The 22,050-nt window shown below is 42.4% G+C and overlaps 1 protein-coding gene across 3 annotated transcripts in view; it reads right to left on the reverse strand.

The window, feature by feature from the left end:
* Positions 1 to 15: 15 nt before the first annotated feature.
* LOC139411186 (F-box/WD repeat-containing protein 8-like) overlaps positions 16 to 22,050 on the reverse strand; it is a 38,351-nt gene continuing 16,316 nt past the window's right edge. The window contains exons 9-12 of one of the 3 annotated variants that reach the window (XM_071157115.1): positions 4,570 to 4,743; positions 4,085 to 4,201; positions 1,832 to 2,031; positions 62 to 1,612 (exon numbers count right to left, since the gene is read on the reverse strand). In XM_071157115.1, the coding sequence (XP_071013216.1) occupies positions 1,866 to 2,031; positions 4,085 to 4,201; positions 4,570 to 4,743 (457 nt within the window). In that variant the 3' untranslated portion in view covers positions 62 to 1,612; positions 1,832 to 1,865. Of the gene's footprint in view, positions 2,032 to 4,084; positions 4,202 to 4,569; positions 4,744 to 22,050 lie in introns of all 3 variants that reach the window. The other 2 variants (XM_071157114.1, XM_071157113.1) reach the window with 2 other exon arrangements.

Here is a 22,050-nt window from a genome sequence, read left to right on the forward strand (position 1 = left end):
AGTAAACACATACACCTCCAGTGCCCCAGACGAATCCCTTCATTAACACCCTCCGCACTCTCTCATGTCAGCGTTATGTATACATAACAGTACAGACATTTTGAATGCCTAGAGGTTCACCTGCCATGTGGATCACTGAGAGGACCGGGGTTGGCATCCAGGGTCACTTTTATTCTGGCTCTGTGGGGCACAGTGCATTCCGACAGGGCTTCAGAATACACGGAAGACTCCATTTATTTAGTTCACCAAGCTTCATTATTCCTGTGTCCTTTCAGTGGAGTCTCACCATTTTACCCTCTAAATCAAAGACCACGTACAAATAACCACTTTTATGTATTACTCATGCTGAAAACATTGATCCTTAAAATAAATGTTTAAACACATTAGATGAATATTGTTCTTTATATCCAAAGAACCTGTAATAGCCTTTGCAATAATGTATACACATATTTTAGTCATTAATTAAAAATAAAGAAATTATGAGATGAAAAATTGTTGGAGTTACTTGTGTTTTGCTTCCATCTTCTTGTGAAGACATAAGACTGCCATCTGCAATTCCACTGAAGTAAATTAAGTGAAAAGACCATGTGACCGTTGTTGCCCATCAATTTATGGAGGATGTCAGTACCAACTTCAATGTCTAGTTAAAGGTCCAATGCAGCAGTTTCTATCTCAATATCAAATCATTTCTGGGTAAAAATTAAGTACCTTACTGTGATTGTTTCACGGTAAAAATGGTAAAAGATTAACAGAAGTAGCTTCTTAGCAAAGAGAAATTTCTCAAGCAAGAATTTTGCTAGGAATATCTGGGAGTGGTAAGGAGAAAACTGAAAATGAGCTATTATTGGCAGGTCTTTGAAACCATCTTTCTTATTGCTCTATTAACTAATTTACAGCATGGTGATTTCACTATGGAAGGCCAAACATCTATGCCACCAAAACAGGCTAACCAAACACTAAAAGAGCAATTTCATCATGCTCAAATTTCACAACCTCAATGTGGAAATATATATAAAACACAGAAAAATCACGTGTTTGACTGCACTGGATCTTTAACAAAACATGATCCCATCATAAGATGAAATCCATTCAGAATCCATTGCTCTAGGAAAAAATTGCAAGATTAAATCAAACTCCTTAACAGTCCAAGGAAACATGAGCTTCTTTTAAAAATAAGGACAGCTACTAATTAAAAATCAGATTCAGTTTGAAAAATCAAAAGGATATATAAAAGCTGATTTGCTTTGTACATACTGTCTATAGGGCTGGTGGTAGGGGTCTGCAGAGCTGGTGGTGGTAGGGGTATGCAGGGCTGATGGTAAGGGTCTGAAGGGTCGGTGGTAAGGGTCTGAAGGGTCGGTGGTAAGGGTCAGAAGGGCTGGTGGTAGGGGTCTGAAGGGCTGGTGGAAGGAGTCTGAAGGGCTGGTGGAAGGAGTCTAAAGGGCTGGTGGAAGGAGTCTAAAGGGCTGGTGGAAGGAGTCTGAAGGGCTGGTGGAAGGAGTCTGAAGGGCTGGTGGAAGGAGTCTGAAGGGCTGGTGGAAGGAGTCTGAAGGGCTGGTGGAAGGAGTCTGAAGGGCTGGTGGAAGGAGTCTGAAGGGCCGGTGGAAGGAGTCTGAAGGGCCGTTGGAAGGAGTCTGAAGGGCTGGTGGTACTAATAGTAGGGGTCTGAAGGGCTGGTGGTAGGGGTCAGTGGGAGGGGTGAGAGCCAGACAGGATGTCATAGGGCACGGCCAGGCCAATGCTGTTGTTGTAGCCAGATAACTCCACATTGTTGGAACTGCAGATGGGCAGAACATGGGCTGGTGGAAGGGGTCTGCAGGGCTGATGGTACTAATAGTAGAGGTCTGAAGGGCTGGTGGTAGGGGTCAGTGGGAGGGGTGAGAGCCAGACAGGATGTCATAGGGCACGGCCAGGCCAATGTTGTAGTTGTAGCCAGATGACTCCACATAGTTGGACCTGCAGATGGGCAGAACATGGTCCTGGGAGGTGGAGTCCTCTGAGAAGTCATAGTGGCAAATCACTCCCCTATGTCTATAATGTGGACACACAAGAATTGGGGCAGTTAAAAAACAAAACAACAAACAGACTCTCATAGAATTAAACAGAAAGTATTCACATCTCTGGACATCTCTCCACATTTTGTTGTGTTACAGCCTGAATTTAAAATTGATTAAATTAAGATTTTGTGTCACTGGCCTACACACAATACCCCATAATGTCAAAGTTTGAATTAAAAATGAAAAGCTGAAATGTCTTCAGTCAATAAGTATTCAACCCCTACGGAAAGCCTAAAGTAAAAATGTGGTTAACTACTCACATAATTTATTTTTAATCATTTTATTTAACCTTTATTTAACTAGGCAGGTCAGTTAAGATTTTTTTTTTTTTCCCAATGACGGCCTACCCCGGCTAAACCCTAACGACGCTGGGCCAATTGTGCACCGCCCTATGGGACTCCCAATCGCGGCAAGTTGTGATACAGCCTGGAATCGAACCAGGGTCTGTAGTGACGACTCTAGCACAGATGCAGTGGCTTAGACCCTTCGCCACTCGGGAGCCCAAGTGAGTTGAATGACGACCTAATTTCTGTACCCCACACGTACAGTTATCTGTAAGGTTCCTCAGTCAAACAGTGAATTTCAAACACAGATTCAACCCCAAAGACCAGGGTGGTTTTCCAATGGGGAAGTTATTAATTACACTTTGGATGGTGTATCAATACACCCAGTCACTACAAAGATACAGGTGTCCTTCCTAACTCAGTTGCCGGAGAGAAGGAAAACGTTCAGGGATTTCACCATGAGGCCAACGGTGACTTTAAAACAATTACAGAGTTTAACGACTGTGATGGAGGATGGATCAACAACATTGTAGTTACTCCACAATACTAACTTAAATGACAGAGTTTAAAGGAGGAAGCCTGTACAGAATTAAAATATTCCAAAACATGCACCCTGTTTGCAATAAGGCACTAAAGTAAAACTGCAAAAAATGTGGCAAAGAAATTAACTTTACATCCTGAATACAAAGCTTTATGTTTGGGGCAAATCCAACAAAACATATCACTGAGTACCACTCTTCATATTTTCTAGCATGGTGGTGGCTGCATCATGTTATGGGTATGTTTGTCATCGGCAAGAACAAGGGAGTTTTTTGGGATAAAAATAAATGGAATAGATCTAAGCACAGGCAAAATCCTAGAGGAAAACCTGGTTCAGTCTGCTTTTCAACAGACACTGAGACAAATTCACCTTTCAGCAGGACAATAACATAAAACACAAGGCCAAATATACACTGGAGTTGCTTACCAAATCGACATTGAATGTTTCTGAGTGGCCTAGTTACAGTTGACTTAAATTGGCTTTAAATGTATGGCAAGACTTGAAAATTGCTGTCTAGCAATGATCAAGCTTTTCATTTCATTTTTTATTCAAACTTTGCGGCAGAGTAGCCTAGTGGTTAGAGAGTTGGACTAGTAACCGGAAGGTTGCAAGTTCAAACCCCCGAGCTGACAAGGTACAAATCTGTCGTTCTGCCCCTGAACAGGCAGTTAACCCACTGTTCCTAGGTCGTCATTGAAAATAAGAATTTGTTCTTAACTGACTTGCCTAGTTAAATAAAGGTTAAAAAAACAACAACTACTAACTTGACAGAGCTTGAAGAATTTTTAAAAGAATAATGAGCAAATATTGTACAATCCAGGTGTGCAAAGCTCTTAGAGACTTACCCAAAAATATTTAGTTGTAATCGATGTCAAAGGTAATTCTAACATATATTGAATCAGGGGGTTGAATACTTATGTAGTCAAGATATATTAGTATTATATTTTTCATTCAAGTTTTACAAATGTTGACAGACTATTTTGTGTAGATCGTTGACCATTTAAAAAGTGTAAAAAGTGTAAACAGTTTAATCCCACCTTGTAACACAAATGTGGAAAAAGTAAAGGGGTGTGAATACTTTCTGAAGGCACATCTATGCAGACACTGATCTCTGTGTAATATGGAATCTTCAGTAAAATAAACAAGTATCTTGCTAAACTCTAAATGTATAAATTAGAATTTTGGGTGGTGTTATTAGGGACCTGCGGTGGGCTGTGAGGTCGTCATCTGTGATGCAGGCCCCTCGTGGAGACTTCTCGTCTGGGATGTTGGCTGTCACCAGAGTGCTAGTGTTGAATCTCAAGTGTCTGACTGGGTGCCTGCAAACAGATAGGAGGGAGAAACAACAAACACCATTTTTTATTACTAACAATTTGATTTCACACACACACACACACACACACACACACACACACACACACACACACACACACACACACAAACGAGCTGAAAAGGGATCAATCAATACTGATGCACCTGTTTGGTTTGCTGCCAATGTCAGCCTGATAGGTAGAAGTTGCGTATTGCTGAATATTTTAGCAATGCATACTTGAAAGTGACAGGAACGGCAAGACACTTACATTTTTATTTTTCAAGTACTGAATAGCACATGTAAGAATTCTACCTGCCTTTTGTGGCAAACAAATAGATGTATGAGCAACCAATAGAAAGAACTCTGCTGTCCCACCTGTTGTGCATCTCCCACAGTTTAGCTCCCATCCTCATCTCCCAGACGCAGACCAATCCCTCACCTCCGCCACTCACAATCTTCCAATCGTCTGCCTGCACGGAGGTCACGCCCATGTGGTGGGCATACAGCGATGTGACAGAGGAGCCGGTGCGCAGGTCAAACACCCTCACCCTGAAACAGAACACAGCAAAAGCAAGTAGTCATTTCATCTCAGGAAGTGATGTTGCAGGAAGTAGATCAGACAAAGGTGGTCGATTCACTCCACTACTGAAGATATGAAAGGATGCATCTTTCCTAGGCTGGTCCCAGATCTGTTTGTGCTCTTGCCACTTCTATTGCTGTTATTTTCAAGCCATGGGACGACAATGAGTGCCAACAAGGAGTTGGCATTATAGAACCAACAAACCGGCACTCAGGCCACATCTTAACTAGGTTACCAGAGGAAACTTGGTGCCTCCGAACAAATCATTACAAAAACAACAACAGAAAACCTAAAAGACATGATCAGAAAAGACAGGCCAACAAAGACAGGAATAAACACCAACACTAGGTGACATTGAGGGGATTTCATCTGCTTCCTCTACTTTAGACCACTTATAAACGTATGTTTAATTACTTTAGTCACCAATAACACTCATTCACTCACAGCACCCAAAGCTACAAATATTGAAGATGTTTTGAACTGATTAAACACGGTGCTGTTGTAGCATTAATAGAACTAAGAGGAGGATTCTTGGGTCTGGTTTGACAAGCCAAACATGCCCCACGGACCTCCAGCTCCATCTGTTGCCATCACTGCTTTAGTTTATTGGGTCCCACCGCACAGCAGCCGGAGGATGACTTCATGCAAGAAGCTTTCCAAAAGTTCATTACCCAAATTTAATTTATTTGGGGGTGAGCAGATTTAATTTCCGCTTCAATAAATTAAACGAATCAGGGTTGCATAGCTAAATGGGCATTAGCATTGTAACTAAGACGTATGGTAAGACATGGGTTGCGTTCCAAATGGCACCCTATTCTCCCTGTATAATGCACTACATCTGACCAGAGCCCTATGGGTCCTGGTCAAAAGTAGTGCACTATATAGGGGATAGGGTGACATTTGACACACTGACATGGCTGCTGAGTAGTGTTGTTTCATGGGCGCTCACGCTTCAGCAAAGGGGTTTAAAAGTTACTGTCTGGCAGCCTCTGACAGTCATAAATCTAATGTTTGGAGCGAGCCCTGGTCTTCACTGAGCTGCCAGTGGACAAGCTATTTCACATTAATCAGCATGATCCTTGTTTTCTACTAACCAGTTGAATGATAGGGGGAAAAATATATATATTCCACCGAAATAAAAATACCCAAACACATTTTTTCCCCCCATGAGATGGCCATAACCAGTAACTGGTAACGTTGCATAGTTTTAGAAAGGTCAGGAACTCACCCTTCTGTTAATAAAAAATAATAATACTCACTTTTGAGGACAAACTCAAGTATATAGTACAAATATGAGAATATAAAAATCATATATGAATGGTCAGTTCAATTCTATGAAATTATTTAGTATTTTTTAATGTTGAGAGAGCTAAATCCGGCTGAGAATATGAAGGTGAGATGAAACTACGATGAACAAAAATATAAACGCAACATGTAAAGTGTTGGTCCCATGTTTCATGAGCTGAAATAATAAATCCCAGAAACTTTCCATATGCACAAAAAGTTTATTTCTCTAAAATGTTTACATCACTGTTAGTGAGCATTTCTCCTTTGCCAAGATAATCCCTCCACCTGACAGGTGTGGCATATAAAAAGCTGATTAAACAGCACGATCATTACATAGGTGTACCTTGTGCTGGGGACAATAAATGGTCATTAAAATGTGCAGTTGTGTCACACAACACAATGCCACAGATGCCTCAAGCTTTGAGGGAGCGTGCAATTGGCATACAGGAATGTCCACCAGAGCTGTTGCCGGATAATTATATGTTCATGTCTCCACCATAAGCCACCTCCAACGTCGTTTTAGCGAATTTGGCAGTACGTTCAAACGGCCTCACAACCGCAGACCATGTGTACCCTGCCAGCCCAGGACCACGGTGTTGAGGAGTATTTCTGTCTGTAATAAAAGCCTGTTTAGTGGGGAAAATCATTCTGATTGGCTGGGTTCCCTACTGGGTGGGCCTGGCTGCCAAGTGGGTGGGCTTATACCCTCCAAGGCCCAGTCATGAGCATGAGGTGGGTGGGCCCTTGCCCAGTCATGAGAAATACATAAATTAGGGCCTAATGAATTTATTTCAATTGACTGATTTCCTCATATGAAATGTAACTCAGTGAAATCTTTGAAATTGCTGCATGTTGCGTTTATATTTTTGTTCAGTATAGTATTGCTGCATCCGTTAAATCAGTGGTCGCCAACCGGTCGATCTTTAAAGCATTCCTAGTCGATCACCATATATTTCTGTAGAAAAGTCAACGAACGATAAAGGCTTGCGATCCTTTTAAAAATGTGTGTTAAGCTGTTACCGTAGGTGCACTTGATTCAAAAGTCTTGCGCACCGGGTAAGCAAAGTTTCCCCATGAGACAAACTCCGCCTACCCGGCGGACCGGCAAATCTGTGACTAAAATTGAGTGCACCTACTGCGCTGCCCAATCGGATAGCTTAAATCACTGTGGCTACAGAGCTTCCATGACTCTGGCCACAGCCAAGTTTAATAGACTACTAGCCTATGTAAGATTTAATAACTTTTAAAACCGTGACCACAGAGAGGACAGTTCGTAAATCAGTCAGCGCGTTGTGTCAAGATTGCATATTTTAGAGTAACAACAAATGTCGGTACATAGAAGTGTCTTACATTGTCTGAAAGCTTAAATTCTTGTTAATATAACTGCACTGTCCAATTTGCAGTAGCTATTACTGCGTAAAAATACCATGCTATTGTTTGAGGAGAGCTCCTAACAACAACACAGTTTTTTCCCCGCAATAGGTTTGATAAATTCACCTCTGAAGGTGAAATGTGTACTTCCATTCAGAAATCTTGCTCTGATTTATTATCCAAAGGGTTCCAGAGATAACATGAAGTGTTGTTTTGTTAGATAAAATCCTAAAAATGTCCATATAGCGGGCAAGATCGATTTTGTATTTCCACTCATTCAATTTGCAAAAAAAGGAATCTGAAAATCTCACCCTAAACATTGTTTCAACGAGTCAAATCACATTTGTATCTATTCCTCAGAGATCCTAGAAGGTAACAAGACTTCACTATTTCATTAGGGGTATAATATATCCTATAGGATACCATATTTGGTCAGAGAGCGATGCCTTCACGGCACACCGATGACGCGGGCGGCCATCACTTTAACGACTATCTTTGTCAAATGAGCACCAATCGTGGTCAAACAAAGCTAGCTAGATAGACAATGATCTGGGATTTACGGGAGTATCAGTGTTACGAATCCCTTTTTGGCCCGACAGTCTAGGGGGGGGATGGTAATGAGACGCGTAACATAACTCATGTAAATTATAATTGTGACAAAGTACGTGTGAACGAAATAACCAGGACAACTGAAATAATACCGTCAAACTCAGGGTTTATTTCTAAACACACGGTAATGGGGGGAAGCAGGAAAAGGGGCTGAGCTGGACCCAAGGAAAGAAACAATAAGTATTCAAAACACCCCTAAGCTAGACTAGCCTATTTCAACAACAGCTAACTAACTAACCAAAAATACAGTGGGTGGTCCGCCCAGTTCTAACTAGTGTGTTTTAACAAAGTTTACCTACGGGTAGTGTATGCCCATGGGCGACTTGTCTTGGTTTCCCCTTTTCCCACCAGCAACAAACAAACAACATAACCAAAACAATACTCACAGGTGATGACAAAGTGCTATGGAGGTGCTCAAACAAAAGAGAGGTTAATTAATACACAGAGAGCGAGTGCAAAACAGAGGTCTATAAACATGGCATTTACAAAGAGATTAAGCTAGAAATCTATATAGAGCAGAGTTCTACCAACTTGGCATTACAAAGATTGAGCTCTCCTGAAATCTATCAAGAGCAGAGATCTACCAACATGGCATTACAAAAAGATTAAGCTCTTGAACAAACAAATGATGGGGTTTTTAAACCATGGGGAAGGAACTGTGATAGGGTAGGAAACAGGAGGAGGTGTGTCTTCTGATTGATGGGTTGATTGTTGACTGATTGGGGAGTGATGATTTTCACCTGTGAGGGGAGAAGGAGAGAAAAGAAACACACACACACAGGATACACACACAGGATAACTGTATCCGTAACAATCAGGAAACCATGTTTATGTCATAAAATGTAGCTTCTAACCTTGTACGACAGCATGCCTTTTAACTTTGGACAACAATTATAAAGGATATTCAGAGTTATGAAAACTGGTTGTTTTGCAAATGTTGAACTTATAAAATAGCTACTAATACTTGGAAAGCTAAATCAAAGTCCAAGTATACAGATTTGACGATATTCTTGCAAAAAAAATTGAATATGAATGCGAATGTCTCCTTTTGCCCAAATGTACATGGGGACTTCACACTAAAAGTCTTGAGGATCAGTCATACTCCAAGTTATCCATCTGAAACTTTGCACATACACTGCTGCCATTTTGTGGACACTATCGGAATTACAACCAGAGTGATGACTATAACTACACACAACATCCCTTAATGACAAATATTTCAGATTTTTATTTTTAATGCATTTGCTAAAACAGGTTTTTGCAAATGCATTAAAAATAAAAATCTGAAATATCACCATAAGTACTCAGACAATTTATACTTAGTACTTTGTTGAATGACAATTTATACTTATACTTTGTTGAATGAAGCACCTTTGACAGCAATTGCAGCCTAGAGTCTTCTTGGGTATGACGCTTGGCACACCTGTATTTGTGGAGTTTCTCCCTTTCTTCTTTGCAGATCCTCTCAAGCTCTGCCAGGTTGGATAGGGAGCATCGCTGCACAGCAATTTTCAAGTCTCTCCAGAGATGTTCGATCAGGTTCAAGTCTGGGCTCTGGCTGGGCCACTCAAGGACATTCAGAGACTTGACCCGAGCCACTCCTGCATTGTCTTGGCTGTGTGCTTAGGGTCATTGTCCTGTTGGAAAGTAAACCTTCGCCTCAGAGGTCCTGAGCGCTCTGGAGCAGGTTTTCATCAATAATCTTTTTTATTTATTTATTTTACCTTTATTTAACCAGGCAAGTCAGTTAAGAACAAACTCTTATTTTCAATGACGGCCTAGGAACAGTGGGTTAACTGCCTGTTCAGGGGCAGAACGACAGATCTTGTCAGCTTGGGGGTTTGAACTTGCAACCTTCCGGTTACTAGTCCAACGCTCTAACCACTAGGCTACCCTGCCGCCCCAATCTCTCTGTACTTTGCTCAGTTCATCTTTACCTCGACCCTGACTGGTCTCCCAGTCCCTGCCGCTGAAAAACATCCCACAGCATGATGCTGCCACCACCATGCTTCACCAAGTTTCCTCCAGACGTGACGCTTGGCGTTCAGGACAAAGAGTTAAATCTTGGTTACATCAGACCAGAAAATCTTGTTTTTCATGGTCTGAAAGTCTTCAGGTGCCTTTTGGCAAACTCCAAGCGGGCTGTCATGTGCCTTTTAATGAGGAGTGGCTTCTGTCTTGCCACTCTACTGTAAAGGCCTGATTGGTGGAGTGCTGCAGAGATGGTTGTCATTCTCGAAGGTTATCCCATCTCCACAGAGGAACTCTGGAGCTCTGTCAGAGTGACCATCAGTTTCCTGGTCACCTCCCTGACCAATGCACTTCTCCCCCAATTGCTCAGGTTTGGCCAGGTGACCAGCTCTAGGAAAAGTCCTGCTGTTTCCAAACTACTTCCATTTAAGAATAACGGAAGCCACTGTGTTCTTGGGGACCTTCAATGCTGTAATATTATTTTTGGTACCCTTCCCCAGATTTCTGCCTCGACACAATCCTGTATCGGAGCTATTCAGACAATTATTTATTTATTTAACCGTTATTTAACTAGGCAAGTCAGTTAAGAACAAATGATTGACTTCCGGCGACGATGTGACGAGGAACAGCAGCTAACTGTAGCTCCAACTATATTTTAACTAATTATTCAACGCCTATTTACACGTTGTTATTTAATTGTCCAAAATATCAGTTACATGGAAATTTTACTTAGAAATGCACATAAGCAGACACTTTTGACAAAAAACACAAATGTCATCCCTACCTGCAGCTAGCAAGGAAAACGGTGAAGAAAAACAACCTGATGACCCAGTTCTAAATGAGATTCGCAAAATGAACAAAAATCTCAAAAGAGAAAATTGCGGGTGGGCGAAGTTGTGGCTGAAATAAAACATACAGTGCACTGAAAGCAAAAGTGGACACACTCAACAACCAAGCTACACACACTGAAGAGAGGACATCAACTTTGGAGGACAAGAACAACCGCCTAAACGACACTGTTGAAAAAATGGAGACTGATCGAAGAACGACTTCAATACCAGGAAAATGACATTCGGAGACACGCACTTCAGATCAGAGGGTTTCCCGAAATCCACATAAATATGGAAGATTGTGTGAAAGACATTTTACGGAACCTATTTGATAAAACACTGGAGGATGTTAAGTTAACAACATGCCCATCGAGAGAACACATCGGAAACCGGCGACACTGCGCACAGGACCAGCCCCATGCAACCCCCGTCCTATCCTGGTGAAATTCTTACAATTCACTGACAGGGGGAAGTTCCGGCTCAGAGCCAAAGAGAGTAGGACTTTTCAATGGAAGGAGGTTTTTCCCTGACTTTTTGAGGCATATGTGCATGAAACGGGGACTGAAATACTCGTTGCAATATCCTGCCGTGTTCTGGGTTACTTTGAGAGGATCATTACGTCGTTTCACAGACCCAAAAGAGGCAAAGAATTGTGTCATGGACGTCAATGAGGCCAAACATATTGAGTATCGTGGTAGGCTATGGAAGTTCCGCATGGTGGCAATGGTTCATCACGGATGGACTAACATTTTTCTCTAAGGCGATATAACTTCCTATGTTGTGAGTAACAGTCTCATTGAGTGTTTATTCTACGAATGCTGCCTATAATTTATCTTTCTGGTTTACAGCTGGCATCATTATAGTACTGGATTAAGCAGGACTATAGTCCAAGCATATCAAGTTTTCATTCTAATAACAGCAATAGTGGGTCAATATAGACCACAACAGGTGTGTTCGTGCCATGAGTGATGGGCACAAGCCAAAGTGTTAGTCAGCTTATTTTATTTTATCATCATTTTGTAGCTGACCTCAGTTTACATTCCTGTCTTTTGGATCTATACAGTTCATGTATCAGTCTCAACGAGAAAGGTAATCTCTTCTCTTTGTGAGAATAACGATCAGCCCTTCTTCATGTTCGATGTTTTGATTGATTCATGTCATCTCTATGACATGTCATATTTGTCATGCCTATATTTGGCGTTGTTAAACGTGCTAATTCCAGTTGGAGCATCAGCGCTCGGAAGACCTCGGGACACATCACACGGATGAAGGCCTGGTATAGGGCCTTCATACCTTTCCAAAGGTATACATGTTCGTCATCAAGCTCGAGACCCTGGTTCTTGCACAGGGCGGGGTCAACTGGGTACTGGACTTCCTGACGGGCCGCCCCCAGGTGGTGAGGGTAGGCAACAACATCTCCACCCCGCTGATCCTCAACACTGGGGCCCCACAAGGGTGCGTTCTGAGCCCTCTCCTGTACTCCCTGTTCACCCACGACTGCGTGGCCACGCACGCCTCCAACTCAATCATCAAGTTTGCGGACGACACAACAGTGGTAGGCTTGATTACCAACAACGACGAGACGGCCTACAGGGAGGAGGTGAGGGCCCTCGGAGTGTGGTGTCGGGAAAATAACCTCACACTCAACGTCAACAAAACTAAGGAGATGATTGTGGACTTCAGGAAACAGCAGAGGGAACACCCCCCCCCTATCCACATCGATGGAACAGTAGTGGAGAGGGTAGTAAGTTTTAAGTTCCTCGGCGTACACATTACAGACAAACTGAATTGGTCCACCCACACAGACAGCATCGTGAAGAAGGCGCAGCAGCGCCTCTTCAACCTCAGGAGGCTGAAGAAATTCGGCTTGTCACCAAAAGCACTCACAAACTTCTACAGATGCACAATCGAGAGCATCCTGTCGGGCTGTATCACCGCCTGGTACGGCAACTGCTCCGCCCACAACCGTAAGGCTCTCCAGAGGGTAGTGAGGTCTGCACAACGCATCACCGGGGGCAAACTACCTGCCCTCCAGGACACCTACACCACCCGATGTCACAGGAAGGCCATAAAGATCATCAAGGACAACAACCACCCGAGCCACTGCCTGTTCACCCCGCTATCATCCAGAAGGCGAGGTCAGTACAGGTGCATCAAAGCTGGGACCGAGAGACTGAAAAACAGCTTCTATCTCAAGGCCATCAGACTGTTAAACAGCCACCACTAACATTGAGTGGCTGCTGCCAACACACTGACTCAACTCCAGCCACTTTAATAATGGGAATTGATGGGAAATTATGTAAAATATATCACTAGCCACTTTAAACAATGCTACCTAATATAATGTTTACATACCCTACATTATTCATCTCATATGTATACGTATATACTGTACTCTATATCATCTACTGCATCTTTATGTAATACATGTACCACTAGCCACTTTAACTATGCCACTTTGTTTACATACTCATCTCATATGTATATACTGCACTCAATACCATCTACTGTATCTTGCCTATGCCGCTCTGTACCATCACTCATTCATATATCTTTATGTACATATTCTTTATCCCCTTACACTTGTGTCTATAAGGTAGTAGTTTTGGAATTGTTAGCTAGATTACTTGTTGGTTATTACTGCATTGTCGGAACTAGAAGCACAAGCATTTCGCTACACTCGCATTAACATCTGCTAACCATGTGTATGTGACAAATAAAATTTGATTTGATGTTCAAGTGGAAAAAGAGTTTAAGGACAAAGAGGGATGAATCTTGATTTTACTTGTAAAGATTTCAGGACAAAATATAATATTGGGAAATATTTATGCTCCAAATGAAGATGACCCAGACTTCTTCCTTCAACTTAACAAAATAATACTGGATTTAGGTGGTTTTCCTCTGGTACTGGGGGGGGGGATTATAAATCAGGTCCCTGATACTTTTTTAGATAAATCCAAAACGGGTCTAACCAGGACCTCAAACTCAAGAAGCAATTAAAATACTGTGTAAAGATGTTGGTCTTTATGATATATGGAGATTGATCAATCCAACCGCTCGCAATTACACATTCTTTTCAAATAGCCACACTGTTTATTCATGCATCGACTACTTTCTGATCTCACACTCTCTCATAGATAAAGTGGGTGCTTACAATGTGGGCACGATAGCTATGACAGATCATGCACCCATTGATCTGACTGTTGGAATAGGAGAAGAAAGATAAAATTGTAAATATTGGCAAATGAACACCAGCCTCTTACAGGACGAGGCGTTTTGTGAATTCCTTAAAACACACTTTACGATATTCTTTGAAACAAACAACAATAGTGCGAAACAGGTACATGTCTGGGAAGCTTTTAAAGCGTACATACGCAAAGTAATGATACAAAGATCAGCTACCATTAAGAAATTAGATAAACAGAACATGTATAAACTTGAAACAGAGCTTAACATGCTGGAGAGGGAATATTGGTCCAATCCTAGCAACATTTCTCTGGTAAATCTGACAAACAAGAGCTGAATATTTTATTCAGTAAAAAATATAATATTAAATATAATATAATAATATTCCCTGTACAGGCTGAAATAGAGATGGTACGAATCTAATGAAAAGGCAGGAAAACTGTTGGCCAGTCAATTGAAATCTAGAGAGACAGCTCGGCAAATGGGTGGAATCAGAAATAAGACAGGCAAGCCGATTACCAATCATAAAGAAATAAACAATATTTAGAGATTTCTTTCGGGAACTTTATACTTCAGACGGTCCTTTAGATATTCAGAAAGCAGAGGCATTCTTTCAGAATCTGAACCTTCCTAAATTAACAGAGAAAGACAGGAATTGGCACGACCGCCCTATTACTTTGGAGGAATTGACCGAAACTATAAGACAAGCACCCAGTGGTAAAACTTCAGGGTTGGATGGGATACCTAGTGATTTCTATAAAAGGTTTGCAGAGCAGCTTAGCCCAGAAATATTGAAAACATCGATTGACACAGGTGAGCTCCCACCTTCTATGAGTGATGCAGTAATCACCCTAATCCTCAAAAAGGGAAAGGATCCCCATAAGTGTGGGAGCTACTGTCCAATTTCTTTGATAAATTGTGATGAAAATTGTCTCATCTCCATTTTCTGTAGGACGAGGCACGAAACAAGGTGACTGTCTCTTGCCCCTCCTATTTATTATAGCATTAGAACCATTAGCAAAAGCTATTAGGCTGCATCAGTCAATCAAAGGGATTAATATGGGAGATCAAAGGGAGAATAAACTACTGCATTATGCAGACAACATATTACTATTAATATCAGACCCCCAACTCTCCATACCGCCTTTACTGGACCTTGTAAATGCATTCTCAGAGATATCGGGCTATAAAGTAAAACTGGACCAAATCTGAAGTAATGCCTCTATCAAAACATTGTCTGAGAAATGACCTCCTCAGCTGGAGGTTTCAATGGGTCCCTAAAAACGTGAGGTACCTGGGGATCGTGTAAATTCCTGGTCTAGAGAACATGATTTCTGAAAATCTTGACCCACTATTGAACAAAATTCAACTCCAGTTTAAGAGCTGGGATAAAGTACAAATCTCATTATGGGGTATGATACAGGTTATAAAGATGGTCATAGCTCCTAAACTGAATTACGTCATCAGCATGTTACCACTATCCATACCTGTCTATACTTTTAAATCCATGGACAAAATGATTACCGAGTTTGTTTGGGCCAGTAAAAAGGCCAGGATGAAACTAGCGCGATTACAGGCAAAGACTGAGAAGGGAGGAATAAAGCTCCCTAACATGCAATTGTATTAAGAAGTCTTTGTAGCTTCCCAAATAGGCTCTCTCTTTATTGAGAACTCTACTAGGCTAATCTGGGTGGACATGGAGGAAGAACTTAATGCCCAATTTCGGAGCAACAGATTATTTGAGTCAACAAAAGGTGGGACTCCAGAATCCAATACTGTCCCATACTAAAAAAATATATGGAGCCAGATTCATAAGAGAGAGAGAGAGATCTTCACCTTTCTTGATAAGCTATGCTTCGTTATGGAACAACCCTAAATTGAAAATAGGGGGACACATGGTTTTCTGGAAAGGTTGGTATAGAAAGGGGATAAAGAACACTGGCTGTCTGTATCAAGAAAACACTTTTACCTCTTTTGAAGAGCTGAGGTCCAAGTATAATACAGAAACAGAACTTTTGAAGGCATCTCCAGCTTAGGTAGGACAAAACAACAACAAATTCCTAGTACATTCCGATATAAGCGTTAAGATAGAAATCCTATGCAAATTACCACATACAGCAGGCTTATACAGTGGGGCAAAAAAGTATTTAGTCAGCCACCAATTGTGCAAGTTCACCCACCTAAAATGATGAGAGTCCTGTAATCTTCATCATAGGTACACTTCAACTATGACAGACAAAATGAGAAAAATAATCCAGAAAATCACATTGTAGGATTTTTAATGAATTTATTTGCAAATTATGGTGGAAAATAAGTATTTGGTCAATAACAAAAGTTTATCTCAATACGGGATTTTGGCAATGGGCACATTTCCGAAGGGAGCTTGCTGATCGGCATCTCGGAGCCCTCGATGAGCCAATGTCTTGGATGCAATAATCAGCTAAACTAACAGTAACATACTGGGCTCCCGAGTGGTGCAGCGGTCTAAGGCACTGCATCTCAGTGCTAGAGGCGTCACTACAGACACCCTGGTTTGAATCCAGTCTGTATCACAACCGTCCGTAATTGGGAGTCCCGTAGGGTGGCACACAGCTGGCCCATAGTCATACAGGTTTGGCCGCTGTAGGCCAAATTTGTTCTTAACTGACTTGCCTGGTTAAATGAAGGTTAAATGTTTAAAAAATACCACAACTGGGTGAAGTCAAGAGGGGTGGTTGCAATGCCGCCATCAATGGGTTCCCAAATATAAACAGAGAAATAGACAGCATCCACATGGCCATAAAATCATTTTGGGATGGTGATTTTAACTATGCATGTGAACAGAAAAGGCTTCCACACTTTATGTGCATTTGATAGGTTATGTGATGCTTAAAAGACGCTGCTGAATAAGGTGGCCAGGTAGAACGCACGACTTGTTAATTCTGCAGAACAGCAATGTTGGCTTATACGTCTACAAGATGGATGGCTTATTGTTGAGTGTTTTTTACTCATTTGTAGTATTTTGCCATTGCTAAAGCAACTTGAATTGTCCTAATGGTCCTCTCTTTGTAGCTATGCTTTTATTTTTACTGGTTAAGCCACAACTGAATGAGCGAAATAAAACATTTTGGTTGAACTCAATCACAGACATTAGCACCTCTATTTCAGTTGCTTTTTTTTGTTTCGCCGTTGAATTTCATGGTAGGGTGTTGTATATTCCCCATGTTTTAAAGGGATTATTTTGACAAATTTCGAAACACAAACAACCATGGTCACTCACGAGCACTGAGGCTTTGAGAACAATATTGGTATTTATCTATGGTTATCTCCTATCAGTGTGTGCATGATGCTCGTAAGATTGTTTGATAAATCACACTTTTTCTACGCTAACACACATTCTAAATTCTGTTCCTAAGTAGTATTTTCAAATCAAATTTTATTTGTCACGTGCCCAATACAACAGGTTACCATGAAATGCTTACTTACATGCTCTTAACCAACAATGCAGTTCAATAAAGAGTTAAGAAAATATTTCGTATAAGGCTATATACGAGGGGTACAGGTTAGTCGAGGTTAGTCGAGGTAATTTGTACATGTAGGTAGGGGTAAAGTGACTATGCATTGATAATAATCAGCGAGTAGCAGCAGTGTAAAAACAAAGGGGGGTCAATGTAAATAGTCCGGGTGGCCATTTGATTAATTGTTCAGCAGTCTTTTGGCTTTGGGGTAGAAGCTGTTAAGGAGCCTTTTGGACCTAGACTTGGCACTCCGGTACCGCTTGCTATTCGGTAGCAGAGAGAACAGCCTATGGCTTGGGTGACTAGAGTCTTGGACAATTTTTTGGGCCTTCCTCTGACACCGCCTAGTATATAGGTCCTGGATGTCAGGAAGCTTGGCCCCAGTAATGTACTGGGCAGTACGCAATACCCTCTTTAGCACCTTACGGTCGGAGGCAGAGCAGTTGCCATACCAGGCAGTGATGCAAACCGTCAGGATGCTCTCGATGATACAGCTGTAAAACCTGTTGAGGATCTGAGGACCCATGCCAAATCTTTTCAGTCTCTTGAGGGGCAAAAGGTTTTGTTGTGCCCTTTTCACCACTATCTTGGTATGTTTGGACCATGATAGTTTGTTGGTGATGTGGACACCAAGGAAGTTGAAACTCTCAACCCGCTCCACGACAGCCCCATCGATGTGAATGGGTGCGTGTTCGGCCCTCCTTTTCATGTAGTCCACGATCAGCTCCTTAGTCTTGCTCACGTTGGGGGAGAGGTTGTTGTCCTGGCACTACACTGCCAGGTCTCTGACCTCCTCCCTATAGGCGGTCTCATCGTTGATCAGGCTTAACACTGTTGTGTTGTCAGCAAACTTAATGATGGTGTTGGAGTCATGCTTGGCCACGCAGTCGTGGGTGAACAGGGAGTACAGGAGGGGACCCCGTGTTGAGGATCAGCGTGGCAGATGTGTTGTTGCCTACCCTTACCACCTGGAGGCGGTCCGTCAGGAAGTCCAGGATCCAGTTGCAGATGGAGGTGTTTAGTCCCAGGGTCCTTAGTTTAGTGATGAGCTTTGTGGGCACTGTAGTGTTGAACACTGAGCTTTAGTCAATGAACAGAATTCTCACGTGTTCCTTTTGTCCAGGTGGGAAAGGGCAGTGTGGAGTGCGATTGAGAATGCGTCATCTGTGGATCTGTTGGTGTGCTATGCAAATTGGAGTGGGTCTAGGGTTTCCGGGATTATGGTGTTGATGTGAGCCATGACCAGCCTTTCAAAGTACTTCATGGCTACCGACGTGAGTGCTACGGGGCAGTAGTCATTTAGGCAGGTTCCCTTTGCTTTCTTGGGAACAGGGTCTATGGTGGTCTGCTTATAAGTCACTGATGTGGTCATCCTGTCTGGGTTGGCCCCCCCCCTTTGGGTTGTGCCGTGGCGGAGGTCTTTGTGGGCTATACTCAGCCTCGTCTCAGGATGGTAAGTTGGTGGTTGGAGATATCCCTCTAGTGGTGTGGGGGCTGTGCTTTGGCAAAGTGGGTGGGGTTATATCCTTCCTGTTTGCCCTGTCCTGACCCCTCCTGTCTCAGCCTCCAGTATTTATGCTGCAGTAGTTTATGTGTTGGGGGGCTAGGGTCAGTTTGTTATATCTGGAGTACTTCTCCTGTCCTATTCGGTGTCCTGTGTGAATCTAAGTGTGCGTTCTCTAATTCTCTCCTCTCTTTCTCTCTCTCGGAGGACCTGAGCCCTAGGACCATGCCCAGGACTACCTGACATGATGACTCCTTGCTGTCCCCAGTCCACCTGGCTGTGCTGCTGCTCCAGTTTCAACTGTTCTGCCTTATTATTATTCGACCATGCTGGTAATTTATGAACATTTGAACATCTTGGCCATTTTCTGTTATAATCTCCACCCGGCACAGCCAGAAGAGGACTGGCCATCCCACATATGCTCTCTCTAATTCTCTCTTTCTTTCTCTCTCTCGGAGGACCTGAGCCCTAGGACCATGCCCCAGGAATACCTGACATGATGACTCCTTGCTGTCCCCAGTCCACCTGACTCTGCTGCTGCTCCAGTTTCAACTGTTCTGCCTTATTATTATTCGACCATGCTGGTCATTTATGTTCATTTGAACATCTTGACCATGTTTTGTTATAATCTCCACCCGGCACAGCCAGAAGAGGACTGGCCACCCCACATAGCCTGGTTCCTCTCTAGGTTTCTTCCTAGGTTTTGGCCTTTCTTGGGAGTTTTTCCTAGCCACCGTGCTTCTACACCTGCATTGCTTGCTGTTTGGGGTTTTAGGCTGGGTTTCTGTACAGCACTTTGAGATATCAGCTGATGTACGAAGGGCTATATAAATAAATTTGATTTGATTTGATAACATGTAGGTATTACAGACTCAGTCAGGGAGAGGTTGAAAATGTTAGGGCCGCCGCTTCTGGATGAGAATTTTTCTTGTTTGCTTATGGCCTTAAACAGCTCGTTGAGTGCGGCCTTAGTGCCAGCATCGATTTGGGATGGTAAATAGACTGCTCTTGGTAGTTAGTGTGGTCTACAGCTATTCATTAGGTACTCTACCTCAGGCTAGCTATACCTCAAGACTTCCTTAATAATAGACATTGCACACCAGCTGTTATTGACAAATAAACACACACCCCACCCCTCGTCTTACCAGACAGTGGGGCAAAAAAGTATTTAGTCAGCCACCAATTGTGCAAGTTCTCCCACTTAAAGATGAGAGAGGCCTGTAATTTTCATCGAGAAAAAAAATCCAGAAAATCACATTGTAGGATTTTTAATGAATTTATTTGCAAATTATGGTGGAAAATAAGTATTTGGTCAATAACAAAAGTTTCTCAATACTTTGTTATATACCCTTTGTTGGCAATGACAGAGGTCAAACGTTTTCTGTAAGTCTTCACAAGGTTTTCACACACTGTTGCTGGTATTTTGGCACATTCCTCCATGCAGATCTCCTCTAGAGCAGTGATGTTTTGGGGCTGTTGCTGGGCAACACAGACTTTCAACTCCCTCCAAAGAATTTCTATGGGGTTGAGATCTGGAGACTGGCTAGGCCACTCCAGGACCTTGAAATGCTTCTTACGAAGCCACTCCTTCGTTGCCCGGGCGGTGTGTTTGGGATCATTGTCATGCTGAAAGACCCAGCCACGTTTCATCTTCAATGCTCTTGCTGATGGAAGGAGGTTTTCACTCAAAATCTCACGATATATGGCCCCATTCATTCTTTCCTTTACACGGATCAGTCGTCCTGGTCCCTTTGCAGAAAAACAGCCCCAAAGCATGATGTTTCCACCCCCATGCTTCACAGTAGGTATGGTGTTCTTTGGATGCAACTCAGCATTCTTTGTCCTCCAAACACGACGAGTTGAGTTTTTACCAAAAAGTTATATTTTGGTTTCATCTGACCATATGACATTCTCCCAATCTTCTTCTGGATCGTACAAATGCTCTCTAGCAAACTTCAGACGGGCCTGGACATGTACTGGCTTAAGCAGGGGGACACGTCTGGCACTGCAGGATTTGAGTCCCTGGCGGCGTAGTGTGTTACTGATGGTAGGCTTTGTTACTTTGGTCCCAGCTCTCTGCAGGTCATTCACTAGGTCCTCCCGTGTGGTTCTGGAATTTTTGCTCACAGTTCTTGTGATCATTTTGACCCCACGGGGTGAGATCTTGCGTGGAGCCCCAGATTGAGGAAGATTATCAGTGGTCTTGTATGTCTTCCATTTCCTAATAATTGCTCCCATAGTTGATTTCTTCAAACCAAGCTGCTTACCTATTGCAGATTCAGTCTTCCCAGCCTGGTGCGGGTCTACAATTTTGATTCTGGTGTCCTTTGACAGCTCTTTGGTCTTGGCCATAGTGGAGTTTGGAGTGTGACTGTTTGAGGTTGTGGACAGGTGGAGAACTTGGTGGCTGACTAAATACTTTTTTGCCCCACCTTAAAGGTGCATTTAATGGAACTTGTAAGGGTCTAAAGGATGTATGGGAAAAAGACCTGGAGGTAACATTTGGAGAGGAGGAATGGAATATCTCTCCCTATGAGAGATGCCCGGTCCAAGCTGATTCAATTTAAAGTGTTCAATGGGATTTATTGGACTCCTCTGAGGTTGAACAGAATAGGTTTGATAGAATCCAGACTATGCTGAAGATGTCAGTTAAGTAGAGGTGACATGATCCATATGTTCTCTAACTTTCCAAGCTTACATACCTTTAGGCAGAAGGTATTGGAAAAGATTGTGGATATTCTGGGTACCACAATACTTGTAAATCCTGCTTTGCTATTACTGAATATCACTAAGTATATTGATGGACTGAGAAGCTCATGTTTAAACTGGCTAAAAGTTGCTCTAACCACAGCCAAACGAGTCATACAGAGACACTGGAGGGAGAAGGACCATCCGTCTTATAAGGAATTGTATGTGGCCTTGGCAGAAACAGGAATTTATTTTATTATATATATATATTTTGTAAATTTTTCCTTTTGTTGTAATAGTTACTATGGGGGAGGGGGGGTTATGGGTGAAAAA

This window comes from Oncorhynchus clarkii, chromosome 6 (assembly GCF_045791955.1).
Source record: "Oncorhynchus clarkii lewisi isolate Uvic-CL-2024 chromosome 6, UVic_Ocla_1.0, whole genome shotgun sequence".
In the NCBI taxonomy this organism is placed as follows: domain Eukaryota; kingdom Metazoa; phylum Chordata; class Actinopteri; order Salmoniformes; family Salmonidae; genus Oncorhynchus; species Oncorhynchus clarkii.